At 46.0% G+C, this 25,399-nt stretch overlaps 1 protein-coding gene across 5 annotated transcripts in view; it reads left to right on the top strand.

The window, feature by feature from the left end:
• TBK1 (TANK binding kinase 1) overlaps positions 1 to 25,399 on the top strand; it is a 111,159-nt gene that overhangs the window by 5,748 nt on the left and 80,012 nt on the right. For 3 of the 5 annotated variants that reach the window (XM_088467786.1, XM_088467788.1, XM_088467785.1), the window contains exons 2-3: positions 14,404 to 14,520; positions 19,706 to 19,852. In XM_088467786.1, the coding sequence (XP_088323912.1) occupies positions 14,434 to 14,520; positions 19,706 to 19,852 (234 nt within the window). In that variant the 5' untranslated portion in view covers positions 14,404 to 14,433. Of the gene's footprint in view, positions 1 to 14,403; positions 14,521 to 16,925; positions 17,040 to 19,705; positions 19,853 to 25,399 lie in introns of those variants that run through there. The other 2 variants (XM_088467789.1, XM_088467787.1) reach the window with 2 other exon arrangements.

Here is a 25,399-nt window from a genome sequence, read left to right as displayed (position 1 = left end):
GCCCATGTGTCTTCTTTAGAACTCAGCATAAGCACTCTTTGGAGATCTATGGGACAGACATGTAAAGACTCCCACTCTGTGCTGGGCCGCCATCAGGGGAAGGGGGGGGACACTGGCAGAACGGGGGGCCCATTCTCTGTGAGAACATGTGAGGAGCAGCGTCTACCTGAGGAGAATAAGCCGGAAGGAAGGACTCTTCAATGAGATAAGGTAAGTAAGTGAGAAAAAGATAAATGTGCATATGGTGTATGATACCAAACCCAGAAATGTATTGTTGTTGCACCATATGCACATTTGGCTCTTTCACATATCCGGTAAAGAGTACTCCTGGCTAAATATCAATGTTTAACTCTGCTGCTTAGTGGAGCCCTGGGAACTAGAATCTGGAATGGTTTGCCTGAGGCTTCAGCACTGCCCATGGGGAGTGGTGACAGCCTATGGGGAGGGGTGACAACCAGGACCAAAGGAGCATATAACCACCGGCAAGTTTATTTTAAATTATATTACATACAAGAGCACTTATTTTTATGCAAGGTTGATAAACCAACTAAATCGTTTACGTGTATGCCTTTTTAGCCAACTAATGCTGGGACTGACCGCCTGACCAATATTTCAAATGCAATATACACATCCCTGCCTACTTTGTCAGTCCCGGGTCCCACAATTTCTGATGGCAGCCCTGACTCTGTGTGGGAAGCCAATGGACAGAATCCCGACTGTCGGCTTCCCGACTGTCTAATCCAAGCAAGGGTTAAATGACAGGTGTCGATATCCCGACGCCTGTAATTTTCCCCACGCCGGGAGCCCGTTACCCGGCTTACCGATCGAAGGTAAGCTGGGCGCGGACAACTGCTGGGGGGGGGGTGGAGGGTTAGGTTTAGGGTTCCTTGGGGGCACCCCCCGGGAGATTAGGTTTAGGCTAGGGGAAGGGGGGGGTTAGCGTTAGGCACCCCCAGGGGGAGTTTAGGCACCCCCGCAGGGATTTAGGTTTAGGTGGAGGGGAAGGGGGGGGGTTAGGTTTAGGCACTTAGAGGGCAGATTAGGGTTAGGCACTTGGGGGGGAGGTTAGGGTTATGCACCCCTAAGGGAGAGTTAGAGGGTAAAATTAAGTTAGCAAATACATACCTAGGACGATCAGGATTTTCACCCCTGCCGGGCTCACGCTGTTGGGTAAATCATACTGAATCCCTCTGTGTACTGCTAGCTTATATAAGGATCTGCACCTGTATATATATTAAAGTCGGAAATGTTTTTTATTTCCTTTTCTGGTCTGACTCCTTGTAGCATATGGTTTATAATAAATTGATATTTAATGCAAATTTGGGTTATGTTTGTACAGTTAGCTGTTTTAAATTCATGTTAATTGTATTAACTAGTTTATTACAGTTCAGCCTCCAGTATTTAGATTCCCAAAGCACAAATGGAGCTGCGCTAGTGTTAAAATAACTAATCTTGCAAAAAGCTGTATAATATGTATGATTGAGCATATGAACTTCAAAAGGCTGTCTCAATAAACAACAATTTATTTAAAATTGCATTCCTCCACAAGAATGCATATTATAAGAAAAAGTGTTACGTTGTATCGTAATTATAATTGTTTGATATTATAACACTTTTTCTTATAACATGCATTCTTGTGGAGGAATGGAATTTTAAATGTTTATTGAGACAGCCTTTTGAAGTTCATATGCTCAATCAAACATATTATACAGCTTTTTGCAACATTAGTTAGTTTAAAGGTGCCCACACACATACCGATCTGCACACGATCCCACGATGTGTGCGATTTCCCCTGAACTCTCCCCCGGCAGCTCCTACACACTATTTGGAGTAAAAAGCATAAGATCTATCGCGCTGCTTAACTTTTTTTTTTTTTTTCCCCAGTGCATTTTGTCCCAGATTGTCAGATCTGCCCTACTGCACGGCAGATCTGACGATGCGATGTGCGACCAGCGGGGACGCGCATCGCATCGTGATCGTGAGTTAGGACTCACGATTTCCTCACGATTTGGCCATATTTTACACGATCTGTCGTCACGATTCGTCGGAATCGGCCAGATCGTGTAAAATATCGCTATGTCTGTGGGCACCTTAACACAAGCGTAGCTCCATTTGTGCTTTGGGAAGTGTTTGGTTTAAGTCAGCAGGGTAACTGACTTTTTGAGCTAGCAGCTGTGTACACATTTTACCACATGCAAGTGGAACCTATATTACAAAAAAGCCTATATAGCGCTGGGATAAAGCTCTCCGTGGCAACACAGAGAGATTGCTTCCAGTATTTAGTTTATTATATAAACTAGCGACCCACCACTGCTTAACACGGAAGCAATTTTGAGTTCATGGCGATAATCTTTTTTTTAACCGAGGTTTTATAAGAATGCCTTGTAGACGACATTAGTCATTACTCGTTTTCCCTCTTGACGTCAACACGAAAAGATTTAGCTTTGATGTGACACGCAAAAAGGCCACGTAAAGTTGTCCATGAGCAAAACAGTCTCCACTTAGGGAACTCCAGTCACGTTAAGTGTCTGTCCCTTTGCTTTATTAATTGCCATGCCAAAGCAGACTCTCTTACCAGCAATTGGACTCGTTTGAAATTAAATAATCGTTTTTTGCATAAATGAAATAGGGACAGTCAAAAAAAAGGGAAAAAAATAAAATTTTGTATCAGCAAAGAGAGCTTACATATTTTCTTCTGGAGAAACCGGGTAATGCATATCAATCTCTACGTGGTATAAAATAAAGTCTATTGTTGTGATATATTTTTAATGTTTAGGCAGAGTAAGTAAAGAAAGCGCTCGGCCGTCTGTTTTTCATTGACTTGCTTCACTAAAATCATCACTGCTCGGTTCCCTTTTGTCATACATTAATGTTTCATACACCGTCCTAAGCCTTATTCGACAAATGCTCTATAGAATAGTGAAAACTGCATCAAAGTCCATCCAGTGATTCTTGAGATTAGCCCAAACAAACAGACCGATGTCTACCAGGAACTTTATTTTATACTCTGTATAGATGTTTGTGGTTCTGTGAGCGCATTGACATTTGTGTTCTGCTGGTATTGGCATAATTGGCATAGAATAATTATTTTCTACTTCAGGGTCCATAGGGTATCCACAGGATACCTTGGGGGTATAGGTGTGACGTCAGTCGCAGGGCACCAAAGAGTTAAGCTTTCAGCCTCCCAGGATGCACTAGGTCCCCCTCCTATACCCCGCCCCCGGGCCAAGGCACCTCAGTTTAGTTTGGTGCCCGGCCGGAGTCGGGTGCACCTGTTGGAGTGGGGGCTAGAAGAGCCCCTGAAGCTTTTTCTTCATGCAGCTGTGGCTGCACATCTGGATGAACAGCATGGACAGTCAGTCCTGACGTCCATGCTGTCTTCCCTACACCCCGCCGGTACCAGAACGCCGGTACTGATCCGGGGATGCTGGTGGGCGTCTGGGGTCACAGCTAGCGGTGACCCCAGATGCTCCGGACCATGGCCGGATTCAAGGGGGACAGAGGTAAGCAGCGGGGTCCCGCGGTGGGTCCCCGCTGATCACATGGTCCTAAGTCCCCAGGCAGGGGGCTCCCTGGGGACTGGCTGCAGCGTGGAGCCAGGCGACCAACCTGCGCTTCCACTACCCCCTGGGACAGCGGACCGCAGCAGAGCGGTAGCGCTGCGGCGTCCCAGGGGTTAAATGCATGCCAGGGGAGCGCGCCTTCCCTGTCTCACAGCCGGCGCCTCCCCCGCTGCACACAGCCCTCTCTGCATGCTGCCGACTGGTCCTGTGGCAGCGCTCCTCCCCCAGGCCAGCCTCCTCTCTGCTCCTCGGCGGCCATCTTCTCCAGAACGCATGGTGAACGCTGCTGGAAGCGCTGGACGGAAGCATCGTGGTCTGGGTCCCCCCGCATACCTCTCCTCCGCTGTGGCTCAGGTCTGTGTATGCAGCGCTGTGTCCTACCAGGCCCTGTGTCTGTGTAGTTGAGTGATCAGCGCTGTTAGTGCAGGAATTGTTATTTCTCTGCATTGTATGTGACTGTGCTAGCGCTGCCTGTAACTTTTCTTCTCTAAACTGTCAGCTTTATTACTGTCCCTGTTCTTCTGCTAAAGCCCTTGCGGTGCGGTGCTGCAGGGTGGTCTCTCGCCTATTTAATACTTAATTGATGAGAGAGGTCACATACGTGGTGCCATCATGTCTGAAAGTGATTTTCCCCTCCGGCTACAGTGTACCACGTGCAAAGTACCGTTAGCGGAGGGGGAGGGTAGCGCGGAGGGCCTTTGCTGGCAGTGTTTGTCCATGGCGCGGCCTATTACGGTTACAGCACCGGTACAGGAGCCGCCCTGGGCTTGTTTCGCTCAGGCGTTAACAGCTTTAGTGGGCCAGTTAGCTCCGCAGCCCGCGTTTACTCCGATGGGTTTGTCCCAGCAGTCTGTGGTGTCGTCACCCATGCAGGGGTTCCCACGACAATTGGTGGTACCCCACAGTCTACCTATTTCCCCGCTCCCGGGTTCTCAGGAGCCAGCGTGGGTTAACTCCCTGACGAGTTCTGTACAGCACTTGTCGGATGTGTTGCAAGGGGAGTCTGTGATGCGGCCTCATAAAAGGCCGGTGGCGTCTCTGTCCGCTCCTTATGAGGATGACGAAGGGACGTCTGATGATGGGGAGATTCTGGGTCCTTACGATCAGGAACCTCTCCATACTAAGGACGCTGATGCTAAGTCCAAAGTATATATTCCTGGACTTATTCGGGCGGTCCGCACAGCCTTGGTGAGGACGAAGTTCCCCCAGCGGCTAAATCTAAGTATGCCTTTTTCAAAGATGTGAAGGGCGATGCCACAGTCTTTCCTCTTTCGGGTCAGTTGGTGGACCATTTAGAGGAGGCGTGGAAACAACCTGGCAAAAGATACCAGCCGCAGAGACGCCTGGCGGTGGCTTATCCGTTCGCGGATAATTATTTTGCTAAGTGGGAATCCCCTCCACAGGTGGATTCTCACGTGACCCGTCTTGTCCGTAGTGCCACATTGCCGATGCCATCCATGTCCTCCCTTAAGGATGCTACGGACCGCAAGGTAGAAATCTGCCTGAAGTCCGCTTATTCCCTTGCAGGGGGGGCAGCACAGCCGGCTATGGCCATTTGCTGGGTTGCCAGAGCGATGGAGCGCTGGGCGGATTCATTAGAGGCTTCTTTTGAATCCGACTGTCCGGCCGAACAGGCGGAGTTGATTGGCAATCTCCGTGATTCGGCCACCTACATCAACGAGGCGGCTCTAGACATTAGTACTCTGGTGTCTAGAATTTCTTCAGCAGCGGTAGCTGCTCGTCGCACCTTGTGGCTGCGATCCTGGAAGGCGGACGCAGATTCCAAGAAAGGTCTGGAAGCGTTGCCGTTTACCGGAGAAGTTCTCTTCGGTCCGGATCTGGATAAGATTGTGGCCACGCTGGCGGCAGCCAAATCTGCTTGTCTCCCGTCGGCCGCTGCTCCTTCTGGTTCGGGACCATCGTCCTTTCGGTCATCTAGGGCCCAGGGCAGGCCCAAACCACAGTCGTTTCCTCGACAGGCTGGCCCTAAGAAATCGGTCAAGCCCCGGAAGCAGGCATGGAGTACCAGACGTCCGGCCCCCAAGCCAGATGACAAGCCTGCGGCCTGACGGTCCGGGCCTCCCTTTGGGGGATCCCAGGGTGGGAGGCCGCCTGCTACAGTTCGCCCAGTGTTGGTCGACCACTACGACAGACACTTGGGTTCTGGAGGTGGTTTCCCACGGATACGCCCTCTCCTTCCGGCACAGACCCCCGGCTCGCTTCTTCACCACGGGTCTCCCATCAGACCGGAACAAGGCTACGGAGCTGCGGAAGGTATTGCACACTATGCTCCAGGCTGGAGTTATAGTGGCTGTTCCATTCTCCCAGAGGGGCCAGGGTTTCTATTCAAATCTATTTTTGGTACAGAAACCCAATGGGTCATATCGTCCGATTCTCAACCTCAAAGCACTCAACAAGTCTTTGCGGGTCCCGAAGTTTCGGATGGAGACCCTACGGTCCATCATTCTGGCGCTGGAACCTGGGGACTACTTGGTGTCATTGGACATACAGGACGCTTACCTGCATGTCCCTATTCTTTTGCGCCATCAACAGTTCCTCAGGTTTGCAATCCGCAGCGACCACTTCCAGTTTCGGGCGTTAACTTTTGGCCTGGCAACAGCACCACGTGTTTTCACCGAGGTGATGGCGGTCATGGCGGCTTCTCTGCGGCTGCAGGGAGTCCGCATGTTGCCGTATTTGGACGACCTGTTATTGGTGGCAGGATCTCCAGAGCTCCTGTTACGCCACTTGGACCTGACCATTGCACTGCTGCAACGGCACGGCTGGCTAATCAACTGGCAGAAGTCCACTCTAATCCCGTCTCGGAGGATTCTGCATCTTGGAGCCTTATTGGACTCGGGACAGCAAAGGATCTTCGTGACGGAGGACAAGATCTCTGCTTTACAGTCAAGGGTGCGCAGTTGCCTGCACAGCCGCCGGGTGTCCTTACACTCGGCGATGAGGTTACTGGGCTCCATGGTGTCGGTGTTCGACATGGTGGAATACGCCCAGTTTCACTCCAGACCTCTGCAGCACCTGATCCTGTCCAAGTGGAACGGGCTGACTCAGTCTCTGAAGTCCCAGACGATTGTGCTCACCCAGGAGGTTCGCCTGTCCCTTGCGTGGTGGTTACAGACGACCCACCTCAACAAGGGACGTCCGTTCTGGGTTCCAAATTGGGTCCTGTTGACAACGGACGCCAGTCTTCGGGGCTGGGGAGCAGTTTCGGGTCCACACTTGTTCCAGGGCAGGTGGACGCCGACAGAAGCGGAGCTTCCAATAAATATCTTGGAACTCCGTGCGGTCTTCAATGCTCTACAGCAGGCACAGCGGTTTCTCCAGGGTCGCCCGGTGCAGGTCCAGTCGGACAACGCTACCACCGTGGCCTACATAAACAGGCAAGGAGGAACTCGCAGTCGGGCGGCTCTCGTAGAGGTCTCTCGGATCCTGGTTTGGGCGGAGCGCAATCTTCCGGCCATATCAGCGGTCTTCATCCCGGGAGTGCTAAATTGGGAGGCGGACTTTCTAAGTCGCCAGGACGTTCATACGGGGGAATGGTCCCTGCACCCGGACGTTTTTCAACTACTGGTGGACAGGTGGGGTCTTCCAGAAATCGACCTCATGGCGTCCCGGCACAACAACAAGTTGCCGGTGTACGGGTCTCGCACAAGAGACGAAGGGGCGTCTCTGGTGGATGCTCTGTCCATCCGGCGGACGTTCCGGTTCGCATACCTGTTCCCTCCGGTCTCCCTTCTTCCACGGGTAATCCGGAAATTCAAACAGGAAGGAGGGACGCTCCTGTTGATAGCTCCCGCGTGGCCCAGACGGCACTGGTTCTCAGACCTTCAGGGTCTGTCCGTGGACAGTCCTCTGCGGTTGCCGCTACGACCGGACCTTCTGTCTCAGGGTCCTTGCCTTCACCCGGACCTGACTCGGCTGTCTTTGACGGCGTGGCTGTTGAGACGGCCATGCTGAGGTCCCGGGGGTTTTCCAGCTCTGTGGTGCGTACCATGTTACGAGCTCGGAAACCGTCTTCCGCGAGGATATACCATCGCGTGTGGCATACGTTCTTCCAGTGGTGTCGACCGAGAGGTTATGCACCGCGGGAGTTTCGTCTGTCTCGGATTCTCGCCTTCCTGCAAGCGGGACTAGATCATGGGCTTCGCCTTGCTTCTTTGAAGGTACAGGTTTCGGCCCTATCTGTCTGGTTTCACCGTAGGATTGCTACAATCCCGGATGTGCGCACCTTTATGCAGGGTGTTCTCCGCATTCAGCCGCCCTTTGTTCCACCTGTGGCGCCTTGGGATTTGGCTGTGGTCCTGAGGGCTCTCCAAGGACCGCCGTTTGAACCACTGGGCTCAGTGGATCTTAAATGGCTAACAGCTAAGACTGTTTTCCTTCTGGCCATTGCTTCGGCCAGACGTGTTTCTGAGTTAGGGGCTCTTTCTTGTAGACCCCCTTTCTTGGTTTTTTATGGGAACAGGGCAGTGCTCCGCACTCGGCCCGAGTTTCTTCCCAAAGTTGTTTCCCGGTTTCATGTTAACGAGGAAATAGTTGTTCCGGCCTTTAACTCACCGGGTCTTTCCGTGGGTGAGGCCTCTTTGGATGTTGTGCGGGCCTTAAGGACTTATGTTGACCGCACTTCTTCGTTTAGGACGTCGGACGCTTTGTTTGTCCTCTATGGCTTCCGTAAAAAGGGTTGGCCTGCTTCAAAGCAAACTTTGGCAGCCTGGATCCGTATGGCTATTTCTGAAGCTTATCTTCATGAAGGCCTACCGGTCCCTCCTTCTCTGAAGGCTCATTCCACTAGGTCTGTGGGTCCTTCGTGGGCAGCTCGACGTGGTGCCTCGGCAGTTCAGATCTGCAAGGCTGCTACGTGGTCTTCTGTCCATACCTTCGTGAGGTATTACAGGTTTGACACCTTCGCCTCTCAGGATGCTTCCTTCGGGCGGCGGATTCTCCTTTCTGCACAGGAGCGTCCCCACCCTTAAAGGATACTGCTTTGGGACATCCCCAAGGTATCCTGTGGATACCCTATGGACCCTGAAGTAGAAAATATGAGATATGGTAAGAACTTACCCTTGTTATCTCTATTTCTACGAAGTCCATAGGGTTCCACAGGACTCCCGCCCTGTCGCACCTGTGCTGCAGATGGGCTTTGCTCTGGTCACCGGTTTTCCGTCTCCCTCTGGTGAGAATGTGATTCTTGTATGTGTCCAGATCTTTGTTCTCTCTCTTCCTTCTCCTCCTCCGGCCTATGGCTTGGTAACTAACTGAGGTGCCTTGGCCCGGGGGCGGGGTATAGGAGGGGGACCTAGTGCATCCTGGGAGGCTGAAAGCTTAACTCTTTGGTGCCCTGCGACTGACGTCACACCTATACCCCCAAGGTATCCTGTGGAACCCTATGGACTTCGTAGAAATAGAGATAACAAGGGTAAGTTCTTACCATATCTCATATTATTTGGCATGTATCTGCTGGTGTGAAGACAGTCACTGCCACATAAAATGCCTGTCGGACCAAGTGTGCACCTGTGTTCTTTGTCCCCTGCATTGTACTACAAGTCTCAGCATGGTAGCACCTCTTATTATGTTGAAAATTAGGGTGTGCAGTCCAAGCCCCTTTCCACTATATTTGTGTATTTTGTACACTTGAAAGTTGAGACTCCTTTTGCTTGGTACAGCAGGAAAAAGATTAGAGGAACAAACCAGAAACTCTAAATGAGTGCACTCTCATAGCCTGAAATGTCATAGGGTTATAAAATAGAACTTTTAGTGCAAATAGATTTTTATTAGTTTATAATAAACAAATTTAACAAAAACTATATATATATATATATATATATATATATATATATATATATATATATATATCTCAATCTGCAGACACAAAGAAAATAGAAACATCTAAACATAAGACAAAAAAATAAAATAATAAGGGTGAAAATACTAAATCATACAAAATAGTCTCTAAATCAAAACAAAACCAAAGCAAAAAGAAAAAAATATAGAGAAAAAAAAGGGGAAATCCGCTCCGAATCCCACAAAGAACAAAAGAGAGAGAAAATGCAGTCCGCCTAGTACAAGAGAATCAAATCAGTGCCCAAACACATTGGTCAAGGACCAGAAGGATCCACATAGAATAAGGAGGTATTAGGAGGGGTGAGATGCGATAATATCCCCATATGTACCTGAGTCCTTGAAATCCAACCAGCGGAACCGAGTATCCCTGAAAACTGGATAGTTTCTATCCGCAGAAGATACAATATCTTCCATGTCCATGTAGAAGTACATTTTGGTAAACCAGTCCTTAACTGTTGGAGGAAAGGAGGAGTGCCACCTTACCGGTATAACTGACTTAGCAGCATTGTTTAGGTGGCATAACAGGGATTTTTTTATATCTGGAGGTAGGGACAGAGGACAGATGGAATAACCAAAACAACGGGCCAGAAGGAACCGGTTCTCCTATAATAATAGCAGAAAGTCTAAGAACCTCTGACCAAAATGGGTGGAGAAGGGTGCATTGCCACCATATGTGAAATGGGTTGCCAGGGGCGTTGGAGCACCGCCAGCAAATGTTGGACACCCCAATCCCCATCTTGGAAAGAGTATCCGGACACCTATACCAAATGGATATTAACTTGTACTGGGCCTCCCAAACACCAACACTGGGTGAGCAAACATGTGCCAAATTAAATATTTTAGCCCAGTTGGCTTCCCCCACGTCCGTGCCCGTGGGGGGGGGGTGGAGAAGGGCGCCATGGAACTATGGAAATGGGGATAGTTAAAGCCTGTTTTGTCTATCTGAACCCATTGCTTCAGAGTATCAGTTCTAGACCATTCAAGTATTCTAGTCATGACCAAAATAGAACTTTTAATTAGAACTGCTGCCCTAATAGAATACTTGCATAGACATTACAAACAAAGCACACATATCAAAATGTTAAAAAAGGGATTGGAGAAATTCTTCTAATCCCTACAGACGGCGAAATATAAAGAAAACCATAACAATACATGACACATATATATATATATATATATATATATATATGTTAAATAAAATACCAAGTTCAAAGTTTAGTACATATATCTTATCATATCTTATCATATATATTATTTCATATCATATCATTGTTATCAACACCTATTGTAAATCCGTGTGTGGTTCTCAGCTGAACAGTACAGAGGGAGTAGGGGAAAGTCAGATCCGCGGGTAGTAGATTCTGCTGTTTCTTCTCTTGCCTATTGGCAAAGGAGAAGGAATGAGAGATCCACTGAATGCGGTAACACCTAGAAACAACAGTGAGCATTGGTATTCGTCTTCAGCCTTTTGTTTCTGCTTTCGGTTGTCATGCCAAAAGGCACAGGACAACCGATGAAAGAACTAATCAGCTGGTATGGGTACCAATGGGAAAGTTGACAGGTTTGTACATAAACAATATGTAATTTTTATAGGTACTGTCACATGCATAGATATCCAGTTGTGAGAATATTTCAATCTATATTCCTTTTAAGGTGCAAATGCTATGCAAAATAGCCACATATACAGCAGGTATTGAACACATCAACATTTTTCTCAGTAAATATAATTGTAATGGGGCTATTGTAATGAAATTTTCACCAAATGTCAGCAACAACCCATGCAATCCACACATGCAAAGAAATCAAACCATAGATGTCCAAAAGCCTTTGTTGGTAATGACAACTTCAAGACGCCTCCTGTATGGAGAAACAAGTCACATGCATTGCTAAGGTGTGATTCTTCCACACACACAGGGCAAAATTTACTAAGCGGATCGCCCCGATAATTGTATAGTGTATGCCCGGCATAAGTTTTATTTTAAAAATTGCTAGAAAAATGTTGATTTGTTAAAAAATTCTGGGCCTTGCTATTTTCCCAGTAACATAACTCTTGACATTACCAATAGTTCACAGCCCAAGCTGTTGTATAGTGTGAGCGTTATGGCCAATGTCTAGTTGCCAGAAGAGGTTTGAAAATTCAGGAATTATGGGGCAGAAACAGCGCTTTTGTAAGCTAGCTATATTTGTAAGTGCACTTAGTAATGTTTAAATTGAATCTGTAAAGGGGAAGGGGCCTAATGATGTCTATAGTCTGGCCCCACCCCCAGAAGCTTAGAGCAGCAGCTCGTCTTCGGCTGCTCTCAGAAAGGATTTCACAGAAGTTTGTAAGTATGCGTTAAATGGGAATACGTATGGCTTGTAGACAATCAGAATGTCGACAAGCGGTATGTGGGATCGAGAAGTGCTTGGGAATATCACGCGTGCCAGCAGTACAAGAGTAAACATGATGATTTACCATTATGTTTACAATTGTACTGCTGGCGCATGTAAAGCATACTTGCCAACTCTCCCTCATTAAATAATTATGTGTGGTGTTGCGCTCATGCTTTTAAATATACAGATCAAAACTTGACATGACTGAAAACCCAAGACGCCAATATACTATGAAAAATGCAAATATTTTTATGTAAGCATGTATCAAAACGGTTTATATGCTATACATAATGCAAGAAGTATCAACATTTAATAACAATAAAATATGTAAAAGTTTTGTATTATGGCCTGATTCAGCCACTCGTAAGCGGCCGCTCGTTCGTTCCGAGCGATGTTTGCACAACTGCGCATGCGTACGGATCGTAATACGCATGCGCGAACCAGTGTGGCCGAAAATCGTTTGTTCGCTAAATAGCGAATGCCTGCTATTTTGAGTGACAGGAGGAGGCGTATGTGGGTGGTAACAGGGGAAGGTGCTTGAAAACGGGGAGTGGAGATCCGAACTCAGGCGTGCTTAAAGGTCAAAGCGGGCGTTTTAAGGGTGTGCATAATTAATACAGCAGCGTCATTGACCACGTCACTGGGTTATTTTATAATCAGAACTGCTCGTAAGATTGTGGTAGGAAAAACCAACCACAAGAATAGCGAGCAGTTCATACGCTGGTCGATGTACTCGATTAATCTAATAAATAGCGGACCTGACGTAGGATGCGAGCGGCCAGGGGCGTAGTTTTCACAAAAACGACCGCAAGTTTTGTACGCTCGTTCAGACCTAGAGGAGTGAACAGACCACAAAGAGCGAACGGTTCATTTGAATAGCCACCCCTATTTTCTGAACGAGCGAGAGCAAGTAGCGTCTGGCTCTGAATGAGGTCCTATGTGCAATAACTGGTTCATATATGAAAAAAAGTCCTCATTGAGAACCAAAATCAGAAATGGTTAAAAAAGTCTGTTACAGACCCTATTTTCTCACCGGACTGGTGATTCCAAATAAATAAACACTGTCCTCCTTTACCAGACCTCCGTATATCATAAACAGACACGCTGTGTGGGCGGAGTTTGGTAACCGCAAAGTGCAGAGTCCCAGCTTTAGGGCATAAAACCCAATTCCTCAGATGGTTGCAGTTTTCAAGGCTGTAATTCAGTCAGCTTGTGACCGCCTTTGTATTTGGCTGCTTCTGTCTTGTGATGCGGGCTCCGTCCCGATATAATAGAGCATAGCTCCCGCTTGGTGTATGAATAAAGTCCTTGGTAAGGGTATAGATGTCCACTCCTAATTTATTTAGTTTTGTTATCGACTATAGGTGGTTTTATTTTGTTTAGTGGGGTTACACAACCCCACAGGTGTATGCTGCTATTTCTTCATCCAATTTGACAGAGTTCAACAGATTTATTAGCGCCCAGCTGGAGTAGTGTTTGGTGTGGTACAAACTCTCCCTCATTGTCAGGGAGACTCCCTGAAATAGTAGCAATCTCCCTGATTGCACCATACCCTCATTATGTAGCTGAGATATATACATTCAAATGGGATTATTAGTATCCTTTCCCTGCATTGGATATAAAGTACAATGATCCCTATGGCTACATGCATTTACCGAAAAGTATCAGTGTGTTTTCATCAACAAGTAGATCTTACTAACTGCTTTGGGGCTCGTTTACATTTGGATGTAAGTAAATTTTATGACATGCCTCTCGGATGTAGCAGTACTCGCCCACTTTAACGCGCGCTTATACGAATTGCTTTCACAATCTCCCTGAAATGCTTTTCTAAAAGTAGGCAAGCACGATGTAAAGTGATTTAAATAGCATTTCACACTAGCATTTCACACTTGTCGACCTCGCGGTGCCTGCCTTCCGGGGTCCACATACTGTTTGTCATTTTGATTGTCAATAAGACCACTACATACCACATTCATTTTACATAGAAAACAATAGTATACTTATGCTGGGTACACACTTGGCGATATATCGCGAGTGCATCGTCGTTTGTGTACACCCAATATGTCTGTGAACGATGTTCTCAGACACATCAGGTTGGCCCTGCAGCACAGTCAATGCTGATATTTCTGAAATACATATTGGTGTATCTGGCTGTGTGGTGTACGGGTGACCTGCTGACTGCCCAAACACTTGCTGCAGGGAACACTGACACTGACATCTTAATTCAGCAGGCAAATTTAAATGCCCGTCCAGTTGTGATGTCAGCCGAGACACATCCAACAGCCGACTGGTAAGTGTGTATAGCGTACCAATTGGTAGCTCTGATGGCGGATCGTTCTGCTGACCCCTCATCAAAATGTGTACCCAGCATTAGTTTGCCTGTTAAGCACTAGACTAATTAACACAACTTGCTGATAACTATATTAGTCTTATTCAATCTTATTGTGAGATTGCTAGAAATGTGCACTTACACACAGATTTCCTGTCACTGTTCTAACACACGAGTTTTTTTTCTCTTCCTGCATCACAGAATGGCTACCTGAATAAAATGGTGTCTGGTGACTTTTACTGATAATGTCCAGCCATAACTCTTACCTATCTGTTTCAGATTGATAACAAGCCTTCCTGACAAGGCAAGATGCAGAGCACAGCAAATTATTTATGGCTGCTTTCAGATATTCTGGGACAGGGAGCAACTGCAAATGTGTTTCGTGGACGCAATAAGGTGGGAAATTAATAATATTTTTTTGTGGTTGCAGAATCAAAACTTGCAATTTAATGTGTATGTGCTTATTATACTTAGGTCACTAAAGCTTGTATAAAATTTTATATATGGTATTTAATGACACATGCACACTTACATACAACTGAATAATTAACAGCAAGAGTAGTTTACAGGTTTGAAAAAAAAAAGACATTGGTTAAATTCCAGGGACATGTTACTATAGCCATGTAAATAATCATGTATGTTATAGGCATGGTCATGTCTCATAGCTACAGCACCAGAAAAAAATTACTACTCTACAAAGGTGTATTTGAAAATTATGTAAAATACATAAACGTCTATCAGGAGGAGCAACTCGTGGGGATGCTTGACACATGGTGCATAATATACACTGATGACGATTATCAGCAGCCATTTCTTTGTGTTTCTCTCCCTCCCACTATATATAACTAACTAGCAACCCGCCATGGCACCACAGTCCCTCTCACAACAGCCTCCTACTACTTATGCCTGCCCAATGCATCTCACAACAGCCTCCTGCTCTTACTACTGCCCCCTGCATTTCACCACAGCATCCTATATTTTACCACAGCCCCTTGCATCTCACTACAGGCCCCTGATTCTCACTCCTGCTTCTTACCACAGGCCCGTGCATCACACCACAACCCCCTGTTTCTCACTCCTGCCCCCTGCATCTCACCAGTGTCGCTACAACCCCCACTGTTGTTGCCCCGCAGCTAGCTGGGGCCCGGCCACTGGGATGTGCTGGGTAGTGCAGGAGGATCATGGATGAGAGATTTATATTGCAGCTACCGTAAGCATTATCTGCAACATGATGGTGTTCTGATAGTGTTTTTTTTTTTTTTTTTTTTTTTGTTTTTAATTCCTGATAGCTATGCCTCCCCTGGCTCCTTCTTGGCTACTGTGTCTGCATCAGGGCATCTTCATGGGTTCGTCTCTCACTCTCTATTTCAGACATGACCTTGCTCAGTCCCTGACTCCCCCCTCTGTCTAGATTGCTGCTAAACAACAGGGCACATTGCTATCCCTGATTGGCTCTCGCTGTCTCTTGCTGTTTCAGCACCCTGACCAGCTCCTATACAGCAGCTTGGTACAAGATTTTTTTTCCTGTGACTTTGCTTCACTAAAATCATCACTGCTCGGCTCCCTTTTGTCAAAGATGAATGGTTATATACACCTATAGCTTCCTTGACCAATGTTGTATAGAATAGTGAAAACCCCATCAAAATCCGTCCAGTGGTTCAAGAGATTAGCCCGAATTAACAGTCAGACTTCTAAACCGGGGACTTAATTTTATATAATATATGTAAAGATCAGATTAGTAGCTGCTATGAAGTTGTGGTCATCTATTTCCATTACTTAGTAATTATTTACCTTTGCATCATGGCACTTAGAATATTCTGATGACATTTTTAAAGGGAAGGATAAAATACATTTTTATTTAATTTAATTTGTACTTTTATTTTACTAGGTATGTCATATTTAATAGTATGTTACATATTAAATGTGACTTTCAAATTTATTAATAATACTGTTAGCTGCCTTGACTCCAAACAAGGAATTGCTGGATGGATAACTCCTGTGATTTGGCACGTTACCTTTTGGGCAGGGAAACCAGTTTTGTACAATCTGAAGGCACCTTCTAATTGATCATGGGTGGCTTAGAATGGAGGCTCGGCTGAACATCTTAATCTGGTCCTTGGTGTATACTTTCACCAACTTTTACAAGTGCTGTGTTTTTGTGTCCAAGGACAATAGCTTTGGTCGCATCCCTGCTTTATTAGCTTATTCTCCCTAAGGGACACCTTTGGGAAACCCCAAAGGATGAATGAGAAAACAGATTTTTAAGGGTATATTTATCAAAGTTTGAGTTTGCATTTCTGGTGATGTTGCATTCGGTTTTGAACATCAGAGATTTACTAAAGTCCAAATCTAACGTGAAATCAAATATAAAACCGAATCCCCTTCAAAATCGAATATCGTCTAAACATTAGTACTTTTACATAGACCAACATAGGATCCCCTGATTTACTAATCTTCAATTTGAAATCGAACACAACAAGATTTCTTGAGCTTGTAGGGCCGACAGCCAATCAGCGGCCGCTACTATAGTAGCTGGCCGCTGATTGGCTGTGAGTGGCTAACCGACAGGCCAATCAGCGGCCTGGCTGTTGATTGGCTGTGAGTGGCCTGGCTGCAATCAGCGACCAGCTACTATAGTATAGTAACTAGTAAGAGGCCTCCCCTGTATTTTCACAACCAGGACCGGCTCACACAGCCAGGTGCTATTTTAACACTCATACACATCACGCATAACAAGCCTGCTAAAATCAGCAGCATGAAGCAGGTCTAATATTTTGGGGATGTTGTGTTTGATTTTATAGGTGATTTTATGTTCGATTTTGAAGTGGACATCCAAGAACGAACAAGAAATCACTGGTCAAAATCGAACAACATCGAATTGGATTTTGAAATAGTTAGTTTTGATTCGATTTCAGGTGAGTTAAATAGAATATAAAATTGAATTCAAAATCAAACTTTTGTAAATATACCTCATAGACTTAAGTTAAATCCTTTCTCTAAATCCATTGGGGGACATAAACCTCCCACCCAATTACACTGGTTCTCCTGGTAAAAAGTTTCTATGTTTTTTAATTTGTGAGTGATGATGTTTGTCTCTCCTTCGGTATATTTTTTTTTCTGATTTTTGTCCTGTGGTTTGACAGATAGATGAGTTCCCTGTAGTATGGTGACATAGAAGGGGAGAAATAAAGTGCCTAGAAGCAGCAACATTTGCCTATGGTGTAGTGTTTCCTAATGGATTCACAGAAAATGGATCTAACATAACTATAAAAGTCCTGGTTTATCTGATGATGAAAATTATAATAAAGCCAATACAATTACGTTAATCTAATCTTAAAGGCAAAGAATGATGTATATTTTGCATGACATATTTATAAACCTCCCTTTAGGAGTAAATTGACTACAAACACACTTCCATATGGAGAGCAGGTTCATTTTTCTTCATCCGTGGGGGACACAGGCTTATCCATGGGTATAGGCCATGGTGAGCAGGAGCCGGGCACCAAACAGTTAAACTTTTCTTCCCAGCAGCCCAGGCTCCCTCTCCAGATGCCCCGTCCCTCACCGAGCAGGCCAGTTTTTTTTGTTGCCCAAGGAGAGGTCACAGTTTTTGTGGGCCCTACAGCCCCTCTCATTTGTTCACTTTTTTATTTTAATTATATTTATTTTCTGAGTGGGCGGCGGGTCATTGTTTTGAAGCTCCATTCCTCCGCTCCCAACACTCCCTGCGCCAGCGCTGGAACACTGGCGACTGGGTTAGTGACCCCAGCCGGGATCCAGCAAACACCGGAGGAACCGCAGCCGATATGCCCAGATGCAGGTAAATTGGCTCCCTTCTTGCATGGAGCCACATATCGCGACTCTCTCCACCAGGGAGGAAGGCCCCCGGTTGTACTGACAGTGGGGGCCAGGTCCTCTCCACACCGCCACTAGACCATCAGGGTAGTTTTATGGTAACAGGATACTACTGTAAGTAGTAACCATTAGCCTGGGGTTGTTGCCAGACGGGGGAGTAAGGCTATCCTGGTTAGCCCCTTCCCCACCCTTTTTGGCGTGTTCCCTCCTGCAGGCTCCACACCACTGGGATTACTTTTTCTCTCTCCCCTCCCTCACTGAGAAGCAGCGTGGCCATTTTACCACATTGCTTGCTTCAGCTCCTCCGCGGAGAGAAGTAGGGCTCCTGCCCCCCGTATATGTGTGTGTGTATGTATATATATATATATATATATATATATATATGCATGCATACACACACACACACCACACACACCACACACACACACGCCACGGCGCACAGTTTGGGAACCACTGCTATAAGGGGTTAACAGTGACTGATTTTAATGCCCTGATATACTAAATCCCCTTGTCAATGTGATGGAGTGGTCTTTTTTTCAAGAGGGGTTTTTGCCAGACTTCTGAGCACCTGAATCCTCACCTCTGGAGTGGGGGAAGACATACACACTAACTGTACATAGCATTCAAATCACGCAATGCCAGGACTCAGGTGTGTCACATCATTATGGGAAAATCAGAGGTTTTAAAATGGCAAACTGAGGGGCTTCTCAAGAGAGTTCTCTGTTCAGTGGCAGGACGTATGCAGTGATGGGCACAGGAGTCGGGAGGTCCTGCCATCTGCAGACCTTGCTCTACGGAGAAGGTCCAGCTAAATATACGCAACCAAAGTATATGCTCCCTCAGGAGCTGTCCTAGGTTTGCGGCTGGTGTGCCAGCTGGTGCCGGGTGACTGGTTGGTGGGTCCTGCTCTTTGCGAATAGAGCACACATTCAGGCCACACGACCGGGATCAGCAGGAGAAGTCATTTCCCTGAGAAGTGTGAAGTTGCACAGCTACCTCCTCAAGTGTAGCTTTCCCCAGCCCAGTTGGCTAAGCATGACTGAGTAAATGTTTCCATTTCCTATACTGGGCTACTGTTTTAGGGTCATGGTAGGATCCTCAGTGTGTGGCTTATGCTACTGGGTTGCTGGGAAGAAAAGTTTAACTGTCTGGTGCCCAGCTCCAGCTCACAGTTATACCCATGGTTAAGCCTGTGTCCCCCATGGATTCGGAGAAAAGGATTTCACAGGTAACAACAAAAATCTTTTTTTGTTCATATTGAATCAATAAGCCGCTATCAAGAAACGGTCCAAAGAATAGGAAATAAACCTAATGGGGCCAATTCTGAATTTGGAGCAAAGCAAAAACAGCAAGTAACTTTGCATCTGGACAAAATATGCTGCAATGCAAAGGGTGCAATTACATTTATTGTATGTGCATGCAGGGTAAGTACTGGTTGCTTTTACATGTAGCTCGCAAATGCTGGACAGCTTTATTGTTACACTACAAGTTAGGTTTTGTTTTGAACATGCAACATGGTTTTGCCAAGGTGCAAAGTTACTTAATCTTTTTTAGGCTTTGCTCCCAATTCAGAATCAGTTCCAAAACCTGCATGTGGGTTCATTTTTCTGTGCCTGTAGTCTACATGTTTAATTTTACATGCGTGTGAGACCAGCTTCTATCACACAACATATAGATTATACGTTACGTGGATGTTAAAGTTTTCCCTTTCTTTTTATTGTCCTAGAAAACAGGAGACTTGTATGCTGTCAAAGTTTTTAACAACTTGAGCTTCCTACGTCCTGCGGATGTTCAAACAAGGGAATTCGAAGTCCTAAAGAAGCTAAATCACAAAAACATTGTCAAACTTTTTGCAATTGAGGAAGAGGTAAAAGTGAGTTTGTTTTGGAAACAGGCCATAAAATATCTGTTTTGCTAACAATGTGTATGAAAATATAGTGTGTCTTCTATTCATCCATTACATCATTAGACTTGTATATTTGGTCCATGTAGGCGTCCACGGGGTTAAAGCAGAAAAAAAAATTACTGATACCAGATACGGACAGGAAGATGGGTATGTGCTTTACACATACCCTGCTTGTGGGCGAATGACAAGGACCTACGTGTCTCCGCCAGCTGATTGGAGCCGCCAGCTGATTGGCTTTATGTGGTCAGGCTGCCTGTCAGCCTTTTCCCCCATAGACTTCAATGGTGTGAAAACTATAATAATGTTTAGAGCATAACCTAGGTCCTACAAATTACACAAGGCAATGCAGCCCATGGTGTTCATTGAGCCCATTGGGAGCAAGGGGTCCTCAAGCGATGTATCCACCTTGCCTCACACTGTACCAATTTCAGTGAACGATTGCCTCCTTAATAGACCATAGCACATGGTCTATAATACAGTAACGTACTGAAGCTAAAGTGTGTGGCATAATGGTAAAGTGCCTGGCCGCTGGTTGGTCACTAGTTTCCGTATTGAGAGCTGTCCGAATAGAAGACCAATGAGCATGCCATTCTCTCTCTAAAAGATCTTTCGGTCTTACCAATATACGAAAGACTGCATGGGCAAATAATCTGGTACACTACAAAGAGGAATTGCAAGTTAAGGTATGCCTAATGTTATACTTCTTACTGGAATGTGGATGAAAAATAGAAACTGCAGCTATTAAATAACTGTGTTTGCAATAGAATATGATGTCGCCAGTGGTGCACGCTGGGCGGGTTCTGAGTACCCAGAAACCCTCCCCAGACAGACCAACTTTTTTCTCAGATGGAGACTAGTCTCTACGACGGCTTACCCTAATATATTTGGGGCAGGCTTGTTTGATTGTCTCCCTTTAAGCACAAGAGATATGTATTGCGTATCGTAAGGGCTGTTTCATCCGCTCTAGGTCTACAGGAGGTCTGGCTCTTCCTAATTTTGAATTCTATTATTTTGCGTCCCAAATGGCACATAAACGTTTGTGGCTTCAAGACATATCTCCTGATGCCCCCTGCATGTTTTGCTAGTCTCTCAGACCTTTCCTAATTTTACACCTTTGTAGACTTTATTAGCAAGATGGATTCTGAACAAAGGTCCCCCGCTGTTGATGCACACTATTAAATTATGGAAACTGGTTTCTAATCTATAGTTTGCAGGATTGGATCCAGATATTTCTCTTTGCATTTGTTGTATATTGTCAGAATTGCCTTCACTACAGCCTGGGGTGATATGGGGGTCTAAGGGGATAACTACTCTGGGTCACTTTTATATGATGAGTCTACTCTTAAATTCTTTGCGCAGCTTCAAGTAGCCCATCAATTACCAAATTCATATTTTCTTTTAAATTGAGTATTCTTTTATTATATTTCAAAAACAAACATAACACAAAATCACAATACAAAAAATATAAAATTTATAGATCTATATGGTATTATATATATACACACACACTTGAACAAACTAATCATTAAATTAACAACTTTAGCAGAATACAGTTGAGCAGAGATACCGGCACATAATTTTAATACCAGCAAACAATATAACATTACTCGTATACATACAAATAATTATATAGTAAACAGATATATAGAATATTTGCAGACATAGAAGTTACTAAAGTGCAAAACCCTTAAGCACCTCCAAAAAAGGTAAGTAAATATAAAATCACTAGAAATAAGATTAAACTCCCCAGATATCGCTGTGGCCTATTCAGCCGTACAAATTGGTAATCATAATGTGTGGACATCACACCTGTCATCTGACACTGTAGCATACCTGGACTCTAGCCATCTCTGCCAAATACGGTTACATTTAGATTCAGCCTTGCCAGCAGTATATAGGTATCGTTCATGGGTGTTAACTAGTGAAACCTATTCTCGAGACACTGGACCTGTGATAGCCATCCATGTCCGTGCTATGCAAACTTTGGCCAAGGAACACCGATTGAGAATATATTGTCTAGTGTATCGATCAATGGCTTTCTCCTTCGGGTTCCATAGGGTCCACAGGAACTACCTTTGGATATATAGTTGGATAGCATCCAATGCACCAAACCGCAAAGCTTTGGAGCTCCCAGCATACACTGGTCCTCCCCCTATATACCCCGCCCCCAGCCACAGACATTCAGTTGTTTAATTTGGTGCGTGGCAAGTGCACCTGTTTTAACAGTGAAACTGCTTAGGCAGTCTCGAGCTTTTTTATTTAACAGAATTTAGCGGTGCTAGGCGCTGTAAAGGACTCCTGCACTGCGGCTCTTACTACCTCCATTGACACTGACAACACCAGCTTACGCCTTGTGCCACTGGGTTTTCAGCGGGGCTGGGCGGTGGCCTGCGGCTGAGGCCGGGGACTGCGGTTGGGGAACGGAGATGCAGGTAAGTGCGCTAAGCGGTCCCTTACCTCTGGAGTTGAGACTCATCAGAGGGGGGCTGTGTGTGCAGGACAACTTTTGTGTGCGTCCTGCCACCTTGTAGTGCAGCGTACCCAGCCGTTAAAAATCACAGCCTAGGGGAGATGGGCGCTCCCCCGGTCGCTCCTCCTGCCAGACGCATCCCGGCAGACTTCCGGTTTGGAATGCCGGTGTCTGGTATAAAGTGACCGCCTCAGGGCTGAGACACCTGCAGTTGAGTGTTTTGGCAGCGCTGCGGCTGTGTTCTCAGAGGCTGGTCTATCTCCCTATATCCCTCTCCGTCAGGTTTGGTGTTTAGTTTACTCTATATCCTACCATCACCAGGGCTGGCTAGTTGATCAGAGTTCTGATTTGCTGTTGTAATCATGAGCATTCATGCATTGTATGTGACTGTATGTTAGTTGCTGCTGCTTGTACACTACCTGTCATTTTCAAGCTATCACTGTGTTTCTCCTCATACATCTGATGGTGTGTGGGGGGGTCATCGACACAGAGCCATTTTTGCATGTATACTGTGTACCTTATACCATTGATATACTATCATGTCTGAAGGTAATGAGCAGAATGCGAGCTTATCAGTTGGTTTATCTTGAAAATTCTGTTCTACAAGCTTGTCTAATCAGGATGTTGATAAAATATGTAGCAGATGTAGTAAACTATTACAGGATCTATCTAATACATCTGTACCAACAATGGAGACACAAATGGTGGCTATCACACCTAAAGTTTTGTTCTATTTGATAGGGAAAGCTACTGAGGTGCGAGCTTTGGCTGTGGTACCACAGGCAGTACTCCAGGCTGTAGGGTACCCACAGCCTGTGCATCATCCTGTATATATGACTCCTATGAATCCCTGTTGGGATTATTCTGCGGCTCACTCTAGCCAGAGTGTATTGCCATCCTCAGTCTCTTCGCAGGTGGAGAAGCCAATTTGGGATAAAGAAGCAGGGACATAAGAAAAGGTCTCATCAGGTGTCACATATTGACTCAACTACCTCATCAGACTCTGAGACCCAGAGTGTTGAATTGGTCTATGAAATAGAGGGGTTAGAGCTGGCCTCAACATAAAGGAGGTAAAGGAAATTCTTCTGACGGAGGATGAGCCAGTCTTTAGGCGTCAGTCTGTGTCTAAAGATTATTTTCCTCTGTCTGGGCAACTGACAAATCTTATGGCTGAAGCTTGAGAGACTCTTAATAAGCATTTTCAGGCTACTAAAAATTTGACCTCTCGATATCCATTTGCTCCAGGGGCATGTAACAAATGGAAGGTTCCACCAACGATAGATGCGCATGTGACAAGGCTGATCAAAAGCTCTACGTTGCCCATCCCGGCAGCATCCTCTTTAACAGAGGTTACCGATAGAAAGATTGCAAATCATTTAAAATCAATGTTTTAATTGTCGGGAGCTGTTACCAGGCCCGCTACGGCTATAGCATGGGTAGCTAAGGCTATGGAGCAGTGGATTAAGGCACTAGAGGTGTCTATGGTTGACCCGTCTAGAGAGCAGCGGTCTCTTCTTGGCCAGTTGCAATAATCATCTATGTATATGGTGGAGGCAGGGATTGACACAGGTGTCCTAGCATCTAGGATCTCGGCCAACTCGGTGGCAGCCCGAAGGTCCCTCTGGCTTAAAACCTGGAAGGCGGATGCAGGGTCCAAGAAGGCTCTGGAGTTGTTGCCATTCTCAGGAAAGGTACTGTTTGGTCCAGGTTTGGATGACATAATGACTTCCTTGGCAACACCGAAGTCAGTGGAATTGCCATCCACGTCTACCTCTAAAAGGCAGCCATATCAGTCCTTTCATCCACAAGGTAGGACAAAGGCAGTCCTCGGCCAAACAAGTTGGCAAGAGGGCACAGCCCAAAGGGTCTTGGTCAGCAAAACGCCATGCTTCAAAGCAAGATGGTAAGCCTACTGTCTGATGGGGCGGGCCTCCCCCTGGAGGATGTCCGGGTTGGGGGCCGACTTTTGCAGTTTACTCAGGACTGGCATCAGAGCACTACAGATGCCTGGGTAAGAGAGCTGGTCTCTCAGGGTTATGCCATCACATTCCTCAGGCATCCCCCCTTAAAGGTTTGTGGGCACAACTCTTCCTACAGACCCAGTCAGGACCACAGCCTACCTTGGAATCTGTTGGGGCCCTCCTGTAATCAGGTGTTATAGTCCCGGTGACGCCACAAGGAAGGGGGTTATTATTCGATGGTGTTTTTAATTCAAAAACCCAATGAGTCACACCGCCCTATATTGAATCTCTAAAAATCTCTCGACAGATTTATCAAAGTGCCCAAATTCCGTATGGAAACCCTACAGTCAATTGTGTTGGCAATGGAGCCTGGGGACATAATGGTCTCTCTGGACATACAAGATGCATATCTGTAGGTCCTGATTATAAAATCTCACCAAGCCTTTATCAGGTTGGCAGTAGATCGGCAACACTATCAGTTTCAGGCTCTACCCTTCGGGCTTGCCAAAGCCCCTCGGGTATTTACCAAGATAATGGCGGTCATGACGGCTCATCTCAGACGACAAGGAGTCAGGATACTGCCATATCTAGATGACCTCCTGATATTGGCACAATCTCTGGAGATGTTACAATGTCATCTACGGGTGACCATTATTTACTTACAAGAGCACAGCTCGGTAATCAATTGGAAGAAGTCGTCACTCTCTCCAACTCAGCAAATGGTGCACTTGGGGGCATCGCTGGACTCTCTGGGACAGAGGATTCTTCTTCCAGAAGAGAAGATTGTAACACTACAGACTCGTGTGCACATTCTGCTTTGCAAGCAAAACGTGTCAGTTCATTTGACGATGCAAGTGCTGGACTCCATGGTAGCCACATTTGACATGGTGGCTTATGCCCAGTTCCACTCCAGGTCCCTACAGTTGTGGATCCTGGCCCAGTGGGATGGTCTGTATCATCGGATTAAAACCCAGATGGTACATATCTCGCTGAAGGTTTGCCTCTCCCTAGTCTGGTGGCTGGAGACTACTCATTTAAACAAGGGTCGCCCGTTATGGATTCCGGAATGGGTACCACGGACGC

The sequence above is a fragment of the Taudactylus pleione genome, unplaced genomic scaffold (assembly GCF_031769625.1).
Source record: "Taudactylus pleione unplaced genomic scaffold, aTauple2 ptg000075l, whole genome shotgun sequence".
In the NCBI taxonomy this organism is placed as follows: domain Eukaryota; kingdom Metazoa; phylum Chordata; class Amphibia; order Anura; family Myobatrachidae; genus Taudactylus; species Taudactylus pleione.
Note: the sequence above shows the minus strand (reverse complement) of the source record. Positions and strands in the feature narration are given on the sequence as shown.